Source organism: Mastigoproctus giganteus, chromosome 3 (genome assembly GCF_048544385.1).
Source record: "Mastigoproctus giganteus isolate SK-2022 chromosome 3, ASM4854438v1, whole genome shotgun sequence".
Taxonomy (NCBI): Eukaryota; Metazoa; Arthropoda; class Arachnida; order Uropygi; family Thelyphonidae; genus Mastigoproctus; species Mastigoproctus giganteus.
Genome location: NC_143577.1, coordinates 42,906,395 through 42,924,616, shown reverse-complemented (window position 1 = coordinate 42,924,616; position 18,222 = coordinate 42,906,395). Strand labels below are relative to the sequence as shown.

The 18,222-nt window shown below is 36.9% G+C and overlaps 1 protein-coding gene across 2 annotated transcripts in view; it reads left to right on the top strand.

Moving 5' to 3' along the window:
* Positions 1-18,222, top strand: part of LOC150087906 (ecotropic viral integration site 5 ortholog-like) — a 293,698-nt gene that overhangs the window by 142,436 nt on the left and 133,040 nt on the right. For both annotated transcript variants that reach the window (XM_090369261.1, XM_090369262.1), the window contains one exon: positions 14,158-14,283. In XM_090369261.1, the coding sequence (XP_090225387.1) occupies positions 14,158-14,283 (126 nt within the window). The remainder of the gene's footprint in view (positions 1-14,157; positions 14,284-18,222) is intronic.

Below are 18,222 nucleotides of genomic sequence, written 5' to 3'. Positions count from 1 at the left end.
GTTTAAGGTTACTCTTTGAATCATATGCCTCTGGCGATTATAAATTAAAATTGTTATTAGTTTACCATTCAGAAAATCCGAGGGCGTTAAAAGGTAACATAAAAATGAATTTACCTGTAATATGGAAAGCAAATAGAAAAGCGTGGGTTACCATGGAGTTATTTACTGATTGGTTTGTTAATCACTTTTGTCCTGAAGTAAAACAGTATTGTCAAAAAAACAACTTTGAAGAAAAAGCTCTTTTGTTGTTAGACAATGCTCCAGGATAGCTTACTGATCTTAACACGTTGGACGCATGCATTCCTGTCAAAGTTGTGTTTCTTCCAGCAAACACAACTTCCCTGATTCAACCATTGGATCAGGGAGTAATAGCATTATTTAAAGCTTATTATCTGTGTCGAACATTAAGCAATTTAACTGAACTAGAGGATAAAGAGGAAATGACAGTTAAAACTTTTTGGAAAAACTTCACCATTAAAAACGCAATTGAAAACATTGATAGTTCTTGGAAAGAAGTCACTAAGAAATGCTTAAATGGAGTTTGGTGCAAAATATGGCCAGAAGTTGTACTAGAAGAAGAAAATAACATCCAAGAAATTAGAAATGAAGTTATCCAGATGGCTCAATCAATAGGTTTCGAAAATGTTGATGAAGAGGATGTTAGAAATTTATTGAATGCAGAAGATGATGGTTTTTCAGTGGAAGATTTAAAAAACCTTGTTAGCAACGAAGACAAAGATAATGAAGACTAAGTTAAAGAAGTTCCTGCCGAAAAAGTGTTAATAACTAAAGATTTAAAAAGGTGCTTAAATGACATTGAAAACGTTTAATTTTTTTTAGTGAAAATGATCCTGATTTAGGAAGGAGTGTTATTGTTAAGCGATCAGTGTTAAATGCAATAACTCTGTATAGGCAATTGTTAAATGAAAGAGAAAAAAAGCATAAACAATCAACTTTAACTCATATTTTAAAATGTGATTTCACTTTGTATGTAAGTTGACTGTTTATTTAATAAAACTTTTCTTTGTTCGAAAAAAAGCTTTTAATTTTCTTTACATAGGAACGTATCCCTATTCTGGCCATAGTATTTTTACCTCTGAAAACAAAGTTTCGCTTAACGAAATAATTTCGTGGAACGCATCCTATTCGTTAATCTATGTATGCCTACATTTCAAATGTCATAAAACATATGTATTAAAGTTTAAAAATGTGTATGGTATACCCTTGATAACTCAACCCAACAAAAGTTGAGTTATTCATTATCTTGAACTTTAATAATTTCCTTTCAAAACCTCCACAGGAATAATTATATTAAAAGTTAAGAAGGTTAATAATTATATTAAAAGTTAAGTATAATAAGAAGCAGAAAAATAGGTAGGCAAAACTTTGCTATGAGAGCATCCTTGGATTTAGGACAGGTTCCTATAGATTGGAGGTGTGCATATGTCTGTCCTATTTACAAAGTGTGATCAAAGGGCAACATGTGCAGTTATAGACCTGTAAGAATTGATTTCTGTTCCAGGGAAAATAATAGACTCGGTGGTTAAAATATTGCAGGATTATCTTTACAGAAATGGAATTATATGGAAATCATAGCATGGATTTTTTAAGGGGAGATCTGTCTTACCAATCTGATTAGATGCTATGATGTAGTAACAAAGGAATTGAATGAAAGCAATAATTTTGATATATAAAGGAGTTCTCGCATTACGAGTTCCCAGGTATACGAGTTTTTTTTTTTTCCCAAGTAGCAAGTATCAACAAAATCGAAAATATGAAAATTAATTTCAAAAAATGAATGTTAAACATTCATAAATATCGCATTCCAAACTACGTGCATAGCTATACAATACAGTGTACTCCGCTCTACGATATTTAATCAGTTCCAGAGACACCATTGTATCATTAAAATATCATTTTTAAGGTCGCGAGCATGACCTTAAGGCCATATAAAAGTTTGTGAGTGTGGTTTGTAAATTGTATTAGTTACCAATTTAAATTGTTAAAATGCACTACACTTTCATCATTTTCATACGTTCCGTTATAAGAATCAATTTTAAACGGCTTTGTGGTATTTTTCTAAAGTATATTTCTGGAGGTCACGACAATAAAACAATTTCCACTTTCCAGTTTATTGGACTTTTCTGTTACTGTAAGCAATTATAAAAGGATATTAAATTCAATGTTATTGCATTTGCGAAAATACATAAATAAATTTTCAGAATCTTCTCTTCATTCCTTTTTTTTTTTTTAAGCTTCATAAACTTGTTACTCCATGCGAATCATGTTAGTTGCAATTTGTGTGTGCTGTTAAAAAATGCTTATGCATGCAATCGTGAAATTTATAATTAAAAGAAGAATATTTTGGAAATAAATGCCTCTTGAGCTTTTTTGAAGAAGACTACTCCTTGTGGAACAACCCAATGAGTGCCGAGCCAATAATGAGTGATCAATGAGTGTGCATTTAATCGATGGTGATGAAGAATAAAGATTCTTTAATGTTTGTAAGTCGTAAATAATTTCTCTATTATTATAATTTGCTTGATTTTACAGGCTACGTTTTCATTTCTTTCGATAAATTAATCATTGTTTAAACATAAACTAATTAGCTAACTAATTTCATTGTTTAAACAAACTAATTAGCTAACTAATTTCATTGTTAATAATGTAACCCCTATTTTTAACATTGTCTGTAGGAAATAAATTCCCGCTTTATGAGTGCGCTAGGAACGAATTAACTCGTAAAGTCGAGAACTACCTGTATTTCAATTTCAATAAAGCTTTTGACACCGTTACTTTTTTCTGAAAGGCTGCTATACAAATTGGAACGGTGTTGCATTAGGAGCAAGTTACTGCTATGGATAAAGAGTTGGCTGAGTGTCAGAAAACAGAGCGTGGTTATAAATGGGCATTCTGTAAATTGAACTTTGAAGTTCCTCAGAGTTCAGTGCTGAGCTCCCTTACTGTTTACAGTATTTGTTAATGATATTGACGAAAGTATATCAAGCTTACTGTATAATTTTGCTGGTGATGCAAAGGTTGGCAAGGTGGTGAATAACAGAACAAGGCATACTACTGCAGCAAGACAGAAAAATTAGGCAGATGGTCTAAGAAGTGACAAATGAGGTTTAACTTTGATAAATACAAGTTACTCCATGTGGGCAGCAGTAATCTGAATAATTTAGTGCTACCTTTTTTTTTTTTTCTCTTTTCTTTTTTTCCTTTTTTTTCAAACTCTCGAGGTGATGAATGAAAGGACCTAGTAGTAATTGTACAGTCTGACATAAAGTTCTCAGAGCAGTTCAGACAAACTATCAGAACAGTTCATGAGATTCTGTCAGTGAAATACAAATAACTTTTCCACCAGGGACCAGGTGGTAATTATCCCATTGTATAAGGCAATGATTAGGCTGCATCTTGATTACTGCATGCTGGCCTGGAAGCCTCACTCTAAGAAAGATATGGAAGGGGTGCAACCAGGTTAGTTAACAACACAAATGGGTACTCTTACCACAAAAGACTTTGGTTCTGCTATTTGCAGAACTTAGAAACTAGGTACTTGAGGGGAGAACTGAATGAAATGTTTAAGGCTTTAAATTAAATTTATGTGATATTCTTACTCTTGGAAAACACATGCAAGGGGGACATAAATTGAAAAAGAAGTATGTAGCATAAATGTATAAAAATTTGCTTTCAGCCAGAGAGTAATTGTTTGTTGGAACAAACTGCCATTTTGCATTGTGGAAATGGATAATTTGAATAAATGTAATGCTTTCGCTGCTGGCTTTTCCCATGACATTCAATCCAGGATTGAAAACTCGTGATTGAGTCAGTCTGGATTGGAAAGGACGGAAAAATTTTTGTGGTTTCTTGTTGTTGTTTGTTATTTGGTTTTTGGGAGCATTAGCAACTAAGGCCATATTGCTCCGGGATATGCGATGATCATTCCCTGACCTTTCCGCATCCTCCGTTTTTGGTGGTGACGGGCTCGAACCCCGGTCTAATCAAGAAGCGTGTGCTATGCACTGCTGCCTCTTCCCACCTGGCTACGGAGGTGCCTTTGTGGTTTCTTCTCGCTATGACTGAATTAATCTGACCCTGGTGAAGGTTGCATGAGTAAAATATCTGTCAAACCGGAAGAAAAAGTGGAGTGGTTTCCTATCCAAGTGGATTAAAATCCAAAATTGAATATTTGTGTTCAAGAAGCAGAGAACGTGCTCAAGGAAACATTAAACATGTTATTGGAATTGGATGGACAGATGAAGTGGGTATTTTTTACTTTTTTTTAGATGATGCTGTATAAGCTTGCTCCCTTGCATCATTTGCTACTGCAGCTACTACTACCACTAACATTTTATGCTTTAAAATTCCTATTAACTTGAGCTGCATTTGATGATGATCTTGATAACTTGTCATTTTTGTGATTTGGTCTCAAAAAAGGCCAGTGCAAAAACATTTGGACTAAATCGAGGCTGAAGCACTCAGGAAGCACATCAGCAGCATTTAATTACATCAGCTCATGAGCAGTTCAGGTACTCTCTCTGTAACTGAATCACTTTGACAAAAATTATCTTCTGCTAATACCGTATTTCTTCGATTTTAAGATGTCATCGATTGTAAGATGCACATTAATTTCAGTACCTTAATTTAAAAAAAAAACGCTTTGATTCTAAGAAAAAATAAATAAATAAAATAAAACACTAAAATAAATCTAACAAATATTTTTATTATAATAGAATTCAATTTACTAACAACAGTAGTACCGGTATTTATCAGTAGGTATGTTATTCATCACTTCCTTCTGAAGCTTCTCAGGTCGATATCTGAATCAATATCAGAGTCTACTTCACATTCAGGGTCAGATTCTTCTGAGCTGTCGTTATCTTCATCCCATGATATATCATCTTCTGAGCCATCGAGAGCATTGGTGATGCAACATTTTTTAAAAGCTGATCCCAGAAAGGATAGTGCTTTACTATCCTTTCTGGGATCAGCTTCCAAGCTGTTCATACCCATTCTGCCAATTTTGATGCCGGCGCTTTCTTAATTTTTCCGGAAGGTGTCAGCGGAAGGTTGTCGGTCAACAGCCAGGATTCATATTCCTTTCTCAAGTAATCCTTAAATGGTTTGTTGACTGAAACATCGAGTGGCTGCAGTTGGCTAGTCGTGCCACCAGGAATCACAACCAAGTCACCACGTTTTTGCACGATTTTATTTTTGACACGTTTGGACAAATGTCCACGAAATGCATCAAGTACTAGCATGCTAGGTGGATTATGAAGACTTCCAGGAAGTCTATTCCACACAACATTTAGCCAGTCTTCCATAAGCTCTGCCAACATCCATTCATTTTTTTTGTGCACACACAATGACATCTTTGGGAAAAATTTCATTCTTCAGTATGGTTTTTCTATTTAAAATTAAATATGGTGGCAACTTTCGACCATCAGCAGTGATGCATAGCATCACAGTGATATGCTGTTTTTCGTAGCCTGTGCTTATAATCTTGATTTCTTTAGCACCTTTAGCGTTGACTGTGTAATTTCGAGGCATATCTAAGAAGACTGGGGTTTCATCAACATTTTCGATTTGACTAAACTCAGTTTCCTTTTTCCCTTAATTTCATCACCTGTCATTGAAAGTTAATCAGCTTCTGTTGAAAGTCTGCAGGAATTTTTTGACAAATAGATGTTCGGCGCCTTAACAATAATCCACTACGACTCATAAGTCTTTAAAAATTATTTTCTCTATTCTGAGGGACTTGGCAATTTATCCGGCTTTAAATTGCATGGCTTGTCGAGTGATGGGTAATCCTTTTGCACGTGTCTCCATTACAAAACGTATCACAGCTTCATCGACTTGTTGAAATCTTCCATTCTTAGGCCTTGCAAAACACTTGGTTGTTGCTTTGCATGAAAATATGGAATTGCGATAATTTCTCCAACGACGAACATTTACTTCACTAATGTAAAAATGCCGACCTGCAGCTCTATTTCCATGTTCTTTTGCATACACAATAACTTTTCGTTTCAATGCGGTTTTGTAGTGCAATCTTTTTGACATTTTAATGTGCAGTAAGGGATCAAAATTAACGAAATACAGTAATTCCACTTCTTACTTTCGAATATACAAACAAAACATCCTAGTTTTCGCTGAGTGAGCTCCACTATAATGAAATAACGGTGGCTTCACATTTCGAAAGCACGTGAAATCACCCATGCCACTTTATTCTCCAATGGAATTGGAGAATGCGATAACTTGGAGGTGGGGTTTCCACGTAAAAACAAAATGTGTGGTGCTGTGCAAAGCGTGGGAAAATTAAAAAAAACTGCGACTGTAAGACTCCATCGATTCTAAGATGCACCCTGTTTTTTAGAGACATTTATAGGGGGGGGGAAGTGCATCTTAGAATCGAAGAAATACAGTAAGTCTGGCATGAACTGTACTTAGAGTTGCGGTTATTTGTTTTGTTTAGTATGAACTGTTTTGGCTGTTTCTGAAATAGATCACTCTAAACGAATCCAAAGATCCAAGTTACAAGTACAGTACTTTATATATATGCTCAGAAGAAAATGATATGATTTTGTCATGTGAATTAACACGTTGATTTCTGCATGCATATTTTCTGTTTTAATATGTTTTAGTTTCATTTTTAGAGTAGGGTGAAAGCTTTATCATTGTGCATGATGGTTATAGATTTCCTTTGTTACAAGATGGCAAAAAATAAAAGGTAGAAAAGAGGTCACTAATTGCTGCCAACTTTGGGATTCCTTCTATTATCCTTTTAAGTTATCTAGCAACTGAGGATGCAGAGCTTGGAAGCAGGCAGAACATATTCAGTTCTTGACACTAAGAAACAAATGAAGTGCAGGCTATCCAGATCTAGACCAGTGTCTATTAAAGTAGTTAACTTTAATAGACCAAAAAGGCTTAGCAGTGCTGATAAAATAACATTTACTTTAAAAGAATATTCTCAGCACTATTTTATTCAGTGCTGAAAAGGAATATTTCTCTAAGTGGTATACTTATTTAAGAAAAATTTGAACAGTTGTTTACAACTTAATTATCATTATGTCTCAGGTCCCTGAAACTTGTCACATACATGAAGAATGTCTGTGACAATATATGATAGGCTAAGGCTTGCTGCCTAGGGGTCTAAAACAGCGATGAAACTGATATCCGGCTCCCATTTGCGAGTCAGGTGGACCAAATCTCACTGAAGTACAGTTCTGTAACATCTAGATCCTCTGTTTGTACCTTCACATTGGTAGAGAACTTAGTAATCCTGAGCCGACCGGGCTAGCCGAGTGGGTAAAGTACCTACCCGGCAACCCAAAGGTCGCGGGTTCGATTCCCGCCTCGGGCTTGGATCAAAGTACTGCAAAAACCTTGGGAGGTGCAATATGGCCACAGAAGCCGATGCGCCAACAACTACCAAATCAAAAAAAAAAAAAAAAAAAAAAGTAATCCTGAGTATTGCCCCCATGTGCAAGGCATGAAACACTGCACCTAGTATACTGGAGGTGATCACCCCAGCATGAACTAATGTAAGCAGGGGTCAAGATGTAATATCCACTTCACGCAGAGGAAAACCATCCTGTGTCATCAGATAATACTAGGTGATAGACTCTTGTGGTCTGGAGCAGCAACGCCACTTTGCTTATTGGAGGCTTGAAGTGGCGAAACCAATGTTTAATTACCTAGCTCAGGAGACTAAACATGAGTTTCAACACTTATGATGACAGGCATTGTGATGAGATGCAATATTCCATATTTTTTGAGGGTACAGTAGTGTTTGCAGGCCAGCCAATAGATAATCCACTGCACCACACCTATCGGTAACTCTCTAGGAGACATTTAGGTCAGCTAATATATAATCTTGCTGCCTCTACCTTGCCAGTTACTGACTGGAGAGAGAGTCGGAGTAGGTGTGTGCAGGGGTCACTGTTGAAGCCACATTATGTCACGAACTTGGGAAAATTCTTGTTGTGTGGACACCATATCCAGTTGAACCATCAATATCAAGTTGACAAATCTGATTCATCCCCTTCCTTCTAGAGTTTACATAAGTAAAGAAGTCTTTGCTGTTTTTCTTTGCATCCTTTGCCAAAGATTTCTCATAATCAGCCTTCACTTCCTTAGCCTCCTCTGTGACTTGATTACAGACTAGCTTATATCTACCACTGGCTTCTGAGTCACATGATAATTTATATGCATCCCATGCATTTTTGTTCTCTGCCATGAGTTTCATTAGTTCATCTGACATCCATTTTGGCCTAAACCTTGAACAGTATTTCTTAGTTTATATGAAAAGCATAGTAGCTTCCAAGATTAATTCCTTGAATGCTTCCCATTTAGAATTTGCTGTTGGTAATGTTATCAGTTAGTCCCACTGTTAGTCCTAAATTGAATCTAAAAACTCTTCCCCTTCCCTTTACCCCTGTTAGTAGTTACATCTTTGAGTAAATCCAGCATTAGTAGAGGCATACGATGCAAGAAAGCAAGCTTATGCAGCATCAGCCAAAAAAAAAAAAAAAAAAAGCTCCGATTTTGCCTCTCCGTTCATTCCAAATACCTGTCCAGCTCAGCCTTAAATTTATTTAAGCTATCAACTTCCACAACAAAAGATGGAAGTCTGTTCTGCCAACCACCTGTATGCTGGCTAAAGGCAAACTTCTGCACATCTATCCTACAATTGTCTTTCCTCAATTTGAATTTTTGCCCTATCAGGTGATTATTCTGAGCAAGAGGAAGAATCCCATCAGCATTGAGCATGCTCAAACCATTCAAGGCTTTGTACACCTTAATCAGATCACCTCGCAGGTGCCTAGTCTCCAAACACTGTAATCTGCAAAACTTAAGCCTTTCTTCATAAGAGAAACCCTTTGTTCCATTCACTAATCTTGTTTTCCTTCTCTGTACTCGTTCCAACAGCTCAATATCCTTCTTAAAATGAGGCCTCCAGACCTGTATACAGTACTCAAGGTGTGTCCTGACCATTGCCCTGTGATCAGTGCACTGTGATCACTGTCACCTAGTGGTTCTTTTACCTGCAGATTCTTAATGCATTAATAATCACTGCTGATAATCAGATCAAAAATATTACTCTCTCTAGTTGCCTCTCGAACATGCTGCTGTAGAAAACAACCATCCAATAAATCCATAAAAGTCTTGCTAGTGTGTGAGGGACCAATCCACAAGTTCCAGTCCAATATCTGGGAAGTTAAAATTCCCCATTATAAGACAATCTGATTTACTGGCCCACTATTTCTCTGTATAATTGTTCATTGTACTCATCAGAGTCATTAGTGTTATAACGCACTCCTACCCTCATTTTTGCTTTCCCAGTGCTTATGTCACACCAAACTGATGCAACATTGTACTGTCTTCAACTGGATGCACTGCCTTAGATTTTGTATTTCTTTACAAACAGCATAACACCTCCTCCCTATCTTGTCTATCCTTTCTGTACAGATTGTACTCCCCAAATTCCAATTTTGCACTGCTTATATCTGTGTGACACATGTCTCTGATATCTCAACAATATCTGCCTTTGACGTCTTGACCAGCACTTCAAATTCATCAAATTTATTTATTATATTCCTAGCATTGGTGTACATGCAAGTATACATGCACCTGTTCTTACTCTTAGTTACCCTAACACAGCCCATGTATTTAGTTACCAGGTAATACCAAATAATACTAAGTGCTAAATAATACCAGTTACACCTAATATTATTTGGTGTTGTACTTTTCTTTTGCTCTGATCCTTAATAGATAAAACGCTTCAGTTTTATTGCAGAATTGTTTAGAAAATTTTCATAATTTTTATTATGAGATTCTACATTGTGGCAATATTCAAAGGATTATTTCTTCCATAATGGAAGATAGATCAGTATCACTTCCGATGTGGTTACATTATAACCAACGTCATAATGAAAAGTTAATAAACCCCAGTTACATATTGGTAAATATGTTTTCAGTTTCCTGAGTTTAACTGCTAAAACAGCAGTTTTAGCAGTTTTAATAATATTTGCAATTTTTCCTTTAGTATGTTGATGCATGAAGTTTAGGAATTTAATCTTGTGCTAGTGTAAATAAATACAGTATATTCTTTATTAACAATTCTTTTAAACTAATCAGCCAATTGTAGTAGTAGTAGTGGCATGTGATTCAAGAAAGCAAGTATGAGCTTAGCAACATCAGCCAAAAAAAAAAAATCATACAATTCCCTCCAAATGCCTGTCCAGTTCCTCCTTAAATTTATTTAACCTATCAACTTCCACAATGAGAGATGGAAGTTTGTTCCTGCAATTAACCACCCGCTGGCTAAAGGCAAATTTCCGCACATCTATTCTACATCTGTCTTTTCTTAATTAGAATTTATGCCCCCTTAGGTTAGTAATCTGAACAAGTGGAAGGATCCCATCAGAATTCAGCGTGCTCAATCCATTCAAGGCCTTATACACCTCAATCAGATCACCGCGCAGGTGCCTAGTCTCCAGCCACTGCAATTTGCAAAACTTAAGCCGCTCTTGGTAAGAGGATCCCTTCATTCCCCTCACCAATCTTGTTGCCCTTCTCTGTACATGCTCAAGCAAATCTACATCCTTCCTAAAATGAGGCATCGAGACCTGTACGCAATACTCAAGGTGTGGCCTGACCATTACCTTATACAGAGGGACAATCACCTCCTTTTCCCTGCTAGCAAAATTCCTATATATCATTGACAAAATCCCACAACCTGCCCTGGCAGCCTGTCTGCATTGCTTAGAAAACGTCATATCCGACTGCACAATTACTCCCAGGTCTTTCATTTTCTACCACCTTAAGTGTAGTAATACACATTTGGTATGTTTCTCTAGGGTTACTTCTACCCATATGCAGTTCTTTGCATTTGTCAAGGTTAAACTTCAGTTGCCACTTCTTATCCCATCTGCCCAAATTTTCTAGATCCTGTTGCAGTAGCACACTGCCATTACTGTCATTAACAACCCCAACCTTTGTATCATCTGCAAACTTCAACGCGACTCCGTAGCCAGGTGGGAAGGAGCAGCAGTGCTTAGCACACGCTTCTGGATTAGACCAGGGTTTGAGCCTGTCACCACCAAATACGGAGGATGCGGAAAGGGCAGGGAATGACCACCTCATATCCTGGAGCAATATGGCCTTAGTTGCTAATGCTCCTAAAAATCAAATAACAGCAAACTTCAACACTAAGCCTAATATACCATCATCAATATCATTGATAAATATACAAAACAGAGGACCCAACACCGAACCCTGTGGGACTCCACTAATAACATTAGTCCACAAAGAGCAGCACCCATTAATTACCACCCTCCATCTTCTCCCACTCAACCATCCTTTTATCCATTGTAGAAACTTACCCTTAATACCATTCTGCTCCAATTTGTACAGTAGTCTTCCATGCGCAACAGTGTCCAAAGCTTTCCTGAAATCCAAATATATGATATCAAAATTATTTTTTGCATCCAGTTCCTTTGTAACCACATCATAATATCCTATCAAATTTGTCAGACAAGACTTTCCCTTAACAAACCCATGCTGTGTCTGAATTATTGCTGCAGTCTTGTCTAGATGATCATGGAATGCATCTTTAACCAATAACTCCATTATTTTACCTGGAATAGAAGTTAAACTAACTGGTCTGTAATTACTCGTATCACCCTTCGATCCCCCTTTGTGAATTGGGGATACAATTGCACATCTCCAGTCCGTGGGGACCTCCCCTGAGTCCAAGGATGCTCTCATAATTATGGGTAAGGGTTTTCTTAGTTGCTTTGCCACCTCCTTTAATATAACTGGATAGATACCATCCACCCCAGGTGCCTTTCTTATGTTTAACTTCAACAATTTCTCTTCCACTTTGCTCTCAGTTATGACAAAATCATTAAGCACCCTGCTACAATTTGATAACCTTCTGCTATTTTCAAACCTTAATAACTCCTCATGTGTGAATGTAGGTGCAAAATACTCATTCAGTTTGTTTGCTATCTGAGCAAGATCATCAACAGTCTAACCATCGATATCAAGTGGACCATCAGATTCATCCCCTTCCTTTTAGAGTTTATATAAGTAAAGAAATCCTTGCTGTTTTTCTTAGCATCTTTTGCCAAAGATTTCTCATAATTTGCCTTCACCTGCCTAACCTCCTTTGTGACCTGATTACAGACTAGTTTGTACAAAGGGTACTAGGAAAGTTTTGCAATACAGCTTTGTTTATTTAATTTTTTCAAAGTAATTTCCTCTACATTCAATACACCTCTCCATCCTCCGAAACCAATCTTTAAACCAGTTTTGCCAAGTTTCACTAGGGAGTAAAGCACACTCGTTGTCCCAAGCCCGTAGAAGGTCTCATCACGGAAAACCGTCTCCCTTTTAGCTTCATTTTCACATGCGGGAACAGTGCAAAGTCGCAGGGAGCAAGGTCTGGACTGTAGGAAGGGTGCTCGAGAAGTTTCAGCCCTGTCGTGGTCAAATATTTGGTGCAGGCTTTGGTGCGGTTAGCTGGAGCATTATCGTGATGGAGGTACCAGGTGTCCATTCTTGACTTTGGCCGCAGGTTCTTCATAGATCCAATGACTTTAGGCAGGCATTGTTCAGTATACCACTTAGCTGTGACTGTCTTCTGCGTGTCCAAAACGACACGTTCCACAATTCCACTCGATTTGAAAAATACAGCTATCATTTTCTTCTTTACAGATCGGGATTTCTGACAATTACGGGTGTGTCGTCATCATCAAAGACCCAAACTTTGTTTTGAGCCTTGGTTGGCAGATCGTAATAGTACAGCCAAGTCTCGTCACCTGTCACGATGTTGTTCACATACCGAGATTGTCCCTTATCAAACTTTTTTAACATCTCCCGGCACCAAGTCACACGTCGTGTCATCTGCTCTTCAGTCAGTTGATGCGGCACCCAGAGAGAACAAAGTTTCTTCACGTGCAAATGATCTTGCAGAATTGAACGAATTGCTGGTGCATTTAGGCCCAAAGTATCCTCTATCTGTTGGTAGGTCACTTGCCTGTTTTCGTCAAGCATTTTCCTCACAACAGTAACGTTTTCCTCCGTAACTGACATTCGTGGCCTTCCCGGCCTCTCAGAATCCTCCAGAGTGAAATTTCCCCTTTGGAATTCTCTATACCACCTGAATATCGTTGTACGATGTGGACAATCATCATCTAGTGCAAGAGTCATTTCTTCTAAGCACTGGTCTATGGTTAAACCACGCACGAAATTATACCGCAAAACTGTCCTTATCTCATTTCGTGACCACGATGCCATCGCAAGCACTTTACACTCTCACTACTAATGAATAACTGAGCCCATTGACTTGGCGCGGTGGCTACTGTGCACGTATGAACATGTCTCAACATGCAGCAACAAGCAGCTTCCTGTGATTCATTGTTGCGTCATATTGCAAAACTTTCCTAGTACCCTTTGTATCTGCCATAGGCTTGAGTCGCTTGATAATTTATATGCATCCCATGCATTTTTCTTCTCTGTCACAAGTCTCATTAGTTCATTTGATAATCATTTAGGCCTAAACCTTGAACAATATTTCTTAATAGGTATGAAACTTTTACTAGCATCCACGATAAATTCCTTGAATGCTTCTCACTTAGAATTTACTGTTGGTAACATTGCCAGTTGATCCCACTGTACAGAATTTAAAAACTGTCTGAGACCACTGTACTCACCTTTACGGAAGCAAAAACCCTTTCCTTTACCCCTGATGGTAATTATATCTTTAAGTAAATCCCACATCAGTACACTGTGATCACTGCCACATAGTGGTTCCTTTATCTGCAAATTCTTAATACACGAATGATCACTGCTGATAACCAGATCAAGAGTATTACCCTCTCTGGTTGCCTCTCGAACATGCTGCTGCATGTTTGAGAGGCAGTTTGGTTGTTCATAAGCTCCTTAGTGCATTGACTGTTGTGATCACCATTCTTTTGGAAGTGACACCTAGTATTATTTGGTTTCTTACTTTTCTTTTATTCTGCTTCTTGATAATTAAATTTTAAGTAATTAAAAAGTTGTATTTCTGATGTCATTACCAGAAATGAATTTTTCTTTTGGTGCTGTACCTAGATTAAAACTGGATATAAATATATATTTTTTCAGATGCCTGAGGAAGATGCATTTTCAGTTTTAGTAAGGCTCATGGAGGATTACAGATTGCGTGAAATGTATAAACCCAGCATGGCAGAATTAGGACTCTGTATGTATCAGCTAGAATGTGTTGTACAGGTAGGAATCATTTTTATGATTTAAGTCAAATAAAAAATAAAAACGTTTGTAAAGTACTTCTATTACAGTATAAAAAGGAGATGGCAGTAGTGGTGTGGCACAGCTTATGAAGTACTAAGTTATTTGGAATATGATGGTATTTTTGTTATTGAAAACATTTAAACTGTGTTTAGATTTTATTCTCTCTCTCTCTCTCTCTCTCTCTCTCTCTCTCTCTCTCTCTCGCTGAACTGCTTTCACTCTTAAGGAGAACTTTTTGGTCATCCTTTACACCATTTAATAGTTTAGCATAGTGCCCCAAAATACTGTTTTACCTCTCATTGCTTGCTCATTCTTTGTTTTATAAATTAAAACTAAATCACAATATATCGAGTCCTATTTAAAGTGTTTTCCTTATTTCCCATTGCTTTTCTTATTAATTACTTTTCATCCTTTTAAATAGATTATAGTATAAGTAAAGTGCTTCCTACATAATCTGCCATTTTCACTTTTATTTAAAATATGTCTTGAACTGCTAGTTAGTTAAATTAATGCTCTTTTGATTTTCTTCTTTGAAGAGTTTGCTTATTTCTGTGCCCACCAGCCTAAATTCTGATGCAATTCTGTAATCTATAATTGTTCCATATTTCTTTATTCAAATATTCATTAAAGATTCAGTGCACCCTATGTTGCTATTGCAGTGTCAAAATTGTGGGTGGGGTCACTTCAGATACATTATTCCCATTTCATACTGAGTGTTTCATACTGATTATGGCAAATACATAAAGAAATAGTGTAATGCTATTCAAAAACAGTATAAAAAGGAGATGGCAGTAGCGGTGCGGCATTAAAAGGAGGAATTACCTCTGTCTCATAGAACACTTCTGTGCTGATACTCTGTTGTTGAATTAACTATGCAAATAATTTACATGAATTCGTCACTCTTACACAAATCAGTGATCCAATGTACCATGGAATTGGTGGCTTGTGGACTCCAAACCACTTCCCAATATTACATTGAATCACCAACCCAAATCTTTGAATGCAAGAAGACAAGTCCATACTTTAAAAACAATTTAAATGCTTTGAAACCTATTTAAACAATGCATCCATCCTTTAAACACATGTAGAAACAAATTTTAAAATATAAAAAAACATTAAGAATCCACTGAAACATAAAGAATTTTATTTTGTTACTTCCCTTAGGAAAGTAACAAAATTCTTGATTAAAAGGAATTAAAAAAAAATTAAGGAATTAAAAGAATTTTGTAACTTCTCTTTCCCTTTAGGGAAGTAAAAAAAATTCTTTTAATTCCTTAATGTTTCAGTGGATTCTTAATGTTTTTTATATTTTAAAATTTGTTTTTAAATGTGTTTAAAGGATGGACGCATTGTTTAAATTGATTTCAAAGCATTTAAACTGTTTTTAAAGTATAGACTTATTGTCTTCTCGCATTCAAAGATATGGGTTGCTGATATGATGTAATTTTGGGGTCGGGTTTTGTAGTCCACGACCACTGATTCCGTGGTTGTTTGGGGATGGATTTATTACATGCACTGGCATGTGTGGCCATAGTGTGCCACTTCCGTGGTGCATTGGATCATTGATTCTGTCTAAGAGTGTAATGAATTCATGTAAATTATTTGCATAGTTAATTCAATAACAGAGAATATTAGCACAAAAGTGTTCTACAAGACATCATAGAGGTAATTCCTCCTTTTCTTAACTAATTGATATATAATGTAGAATATGTATTGAGCCATTGCAGGTCTGTCATCTATTAATTAGAATCTAACAAAATGTTATATATCGATGCAACGTATATATTCATGTGGCAAGAAAGATTTTGGCATCATGGATGTCTTGCTTTTGAAAACATTTTCCTATGTGTTTCTAAAAAAATGTGTTAGTTCTTTTAGATTTTGATTAATCAGTTTCAGTAAGGTGAATAAAATAAATAACTTTTTACCAAACTGGTCCCTGAGGCCTGTCACAAGCACCATGTCCAAGTTCTGAAACACCACCTAGTATTCCGGAGGGACCAGCATGAACTAACATAAGCAGGGGTCTAGGCGCGGTGTCTGCACCACGCAGGAATACCACCCCTCTGTGTCATCATGCAGTACTACATGGTAGGTAACTCTCATCAACTAGTGTAATACCACCACTTTGCTTATTGGAGGCTTAAACTGGTGAAATCCATGTTCAGTCTCCAGAGGAAAGCTTTGGCAACCCTTATTTCTTCCATCATTGTATGATAGATGTCTTTTGAAATTATGATGGGCATATGGCAAGATTCAATCTTTACATTTTGAGGGTACAGCTCTAAAATGATGTTCACAGGGCAGCCTCTAGATAGTCCACTGACCAAACCTATTGGTAACTCTTTAGGAGGTAGTGCCAGAGTGACTAGAGGGAGTCTGAGAAGTGTGTATTGCCGGGGGGGGGGGAGGACACTCAAGGCCACTTGTCAAGGCATTGGGTATATTCTTGCTTTGTGTACACCATATCCAAAAATTTCATAATTTCATACAGCACTCCCTCTATCTACTGAATGCATTATGAATAGTCAAATTAATAGAACAAGTTTATCTACAAAAAGATTTAAATCTTCCAAAACACTTCCTCATTTATTTCACAAATATATCTGTTATCAGCTCTAATCTCATTGATTTCCACTTGCAGTTTGGCAAGCCTAGGGCCATGTTGACACTACAGCCAAACCAGCCATGGTCAGGGACCTCATTTTCAGTGTAAATATTTTATAAAGTATAAACACACGCACGCACACAAGGGGCCTCAAATTTAAATATTGCCGGAGCTATTTCATCCTTAATCCGACCCTGAGCAAAAGGCCCACTTACTTTTTCTGAAAGAATCCAAATTATCAGTTGTCTCAACCACTGCTCATCTGATTTATCCTAATTATTTGCTGTGTGATTCTTTTCACTTCAAATGTGGTACTCGTGCATATGTCCACTCTGATGGTCTGATAATCACTGTCCACTCTGATAATCACTGTCAGAGACAGTAATTTGGAATCTCCTCTTCTTGATCTTCTCTGGCTTAAAATCTGTATGCTACATTCAGTAAAATTCTTCTGTTGCCTTTATCGTTCTCCCAATTCTGATAGTTACTTGGAACTCTGACTTTCTTTTTCTGAAACTATAGTTTTCTTCAGTTTAACGTTTCTAGCAGTGAGGCAGTTTTCCTTGCCCGATTTTATCATTCACAACTCTGGCTGGCTTCAATTTTTCTAGTCACATGGACCCAGCTAAGTGAGATGTTGAGCCTTTTGTAATAACTATAATAACCTTCCACAGATTGTTTGTTTGTTTATTTACCTACCAGAATACCAGCCAATCTTAACCACACCCTTGATCTTTTTCTCACAAGCAGCCCTTAAACTTACACGATCAAGGTGAGTGGTCCTCTAGGCACTTCGTATCACAACTTGGTCATGGTGTCTTCTACAGCGAAGCCTTTAGACAACTCAGCCTCGTGTTGTTTGGCATTACAGGAATGTGAAATGGAATAAACTGTGAGATTTTTCTTCTTTTCCTTGGTTGAATTACTGTTTTAAATCTTCTGATGTAAACTTTTGCTTGGATTATGTCAATGAAATTATTCTTATAGGGATGAAATCCTTTATTCTGCACTCTTAAAATCTTGTCTTTTATCTAAACCTTAATTTTCCAAAAAATGTGCCAAAGGTTTTCAAGATAAGAATATTGCAGTTGACTCTCATTCAAGGCTCTCCAGATTCATTTTCTGCCTATACTAAGGCTTTTAACAATGGTAAAGTAGATATTAATGAACCCACACTTGATTTTAAACAGGTTGAGAGTAGAAAACGTGCCACAACTTTTGCCCATCTAGAGAGTACCATCTATTAAAACTTGATGGTTCTATTGCCTTCTCAGCTAAAGACAAAGCCAACTTACTGGCATCCAACTTTT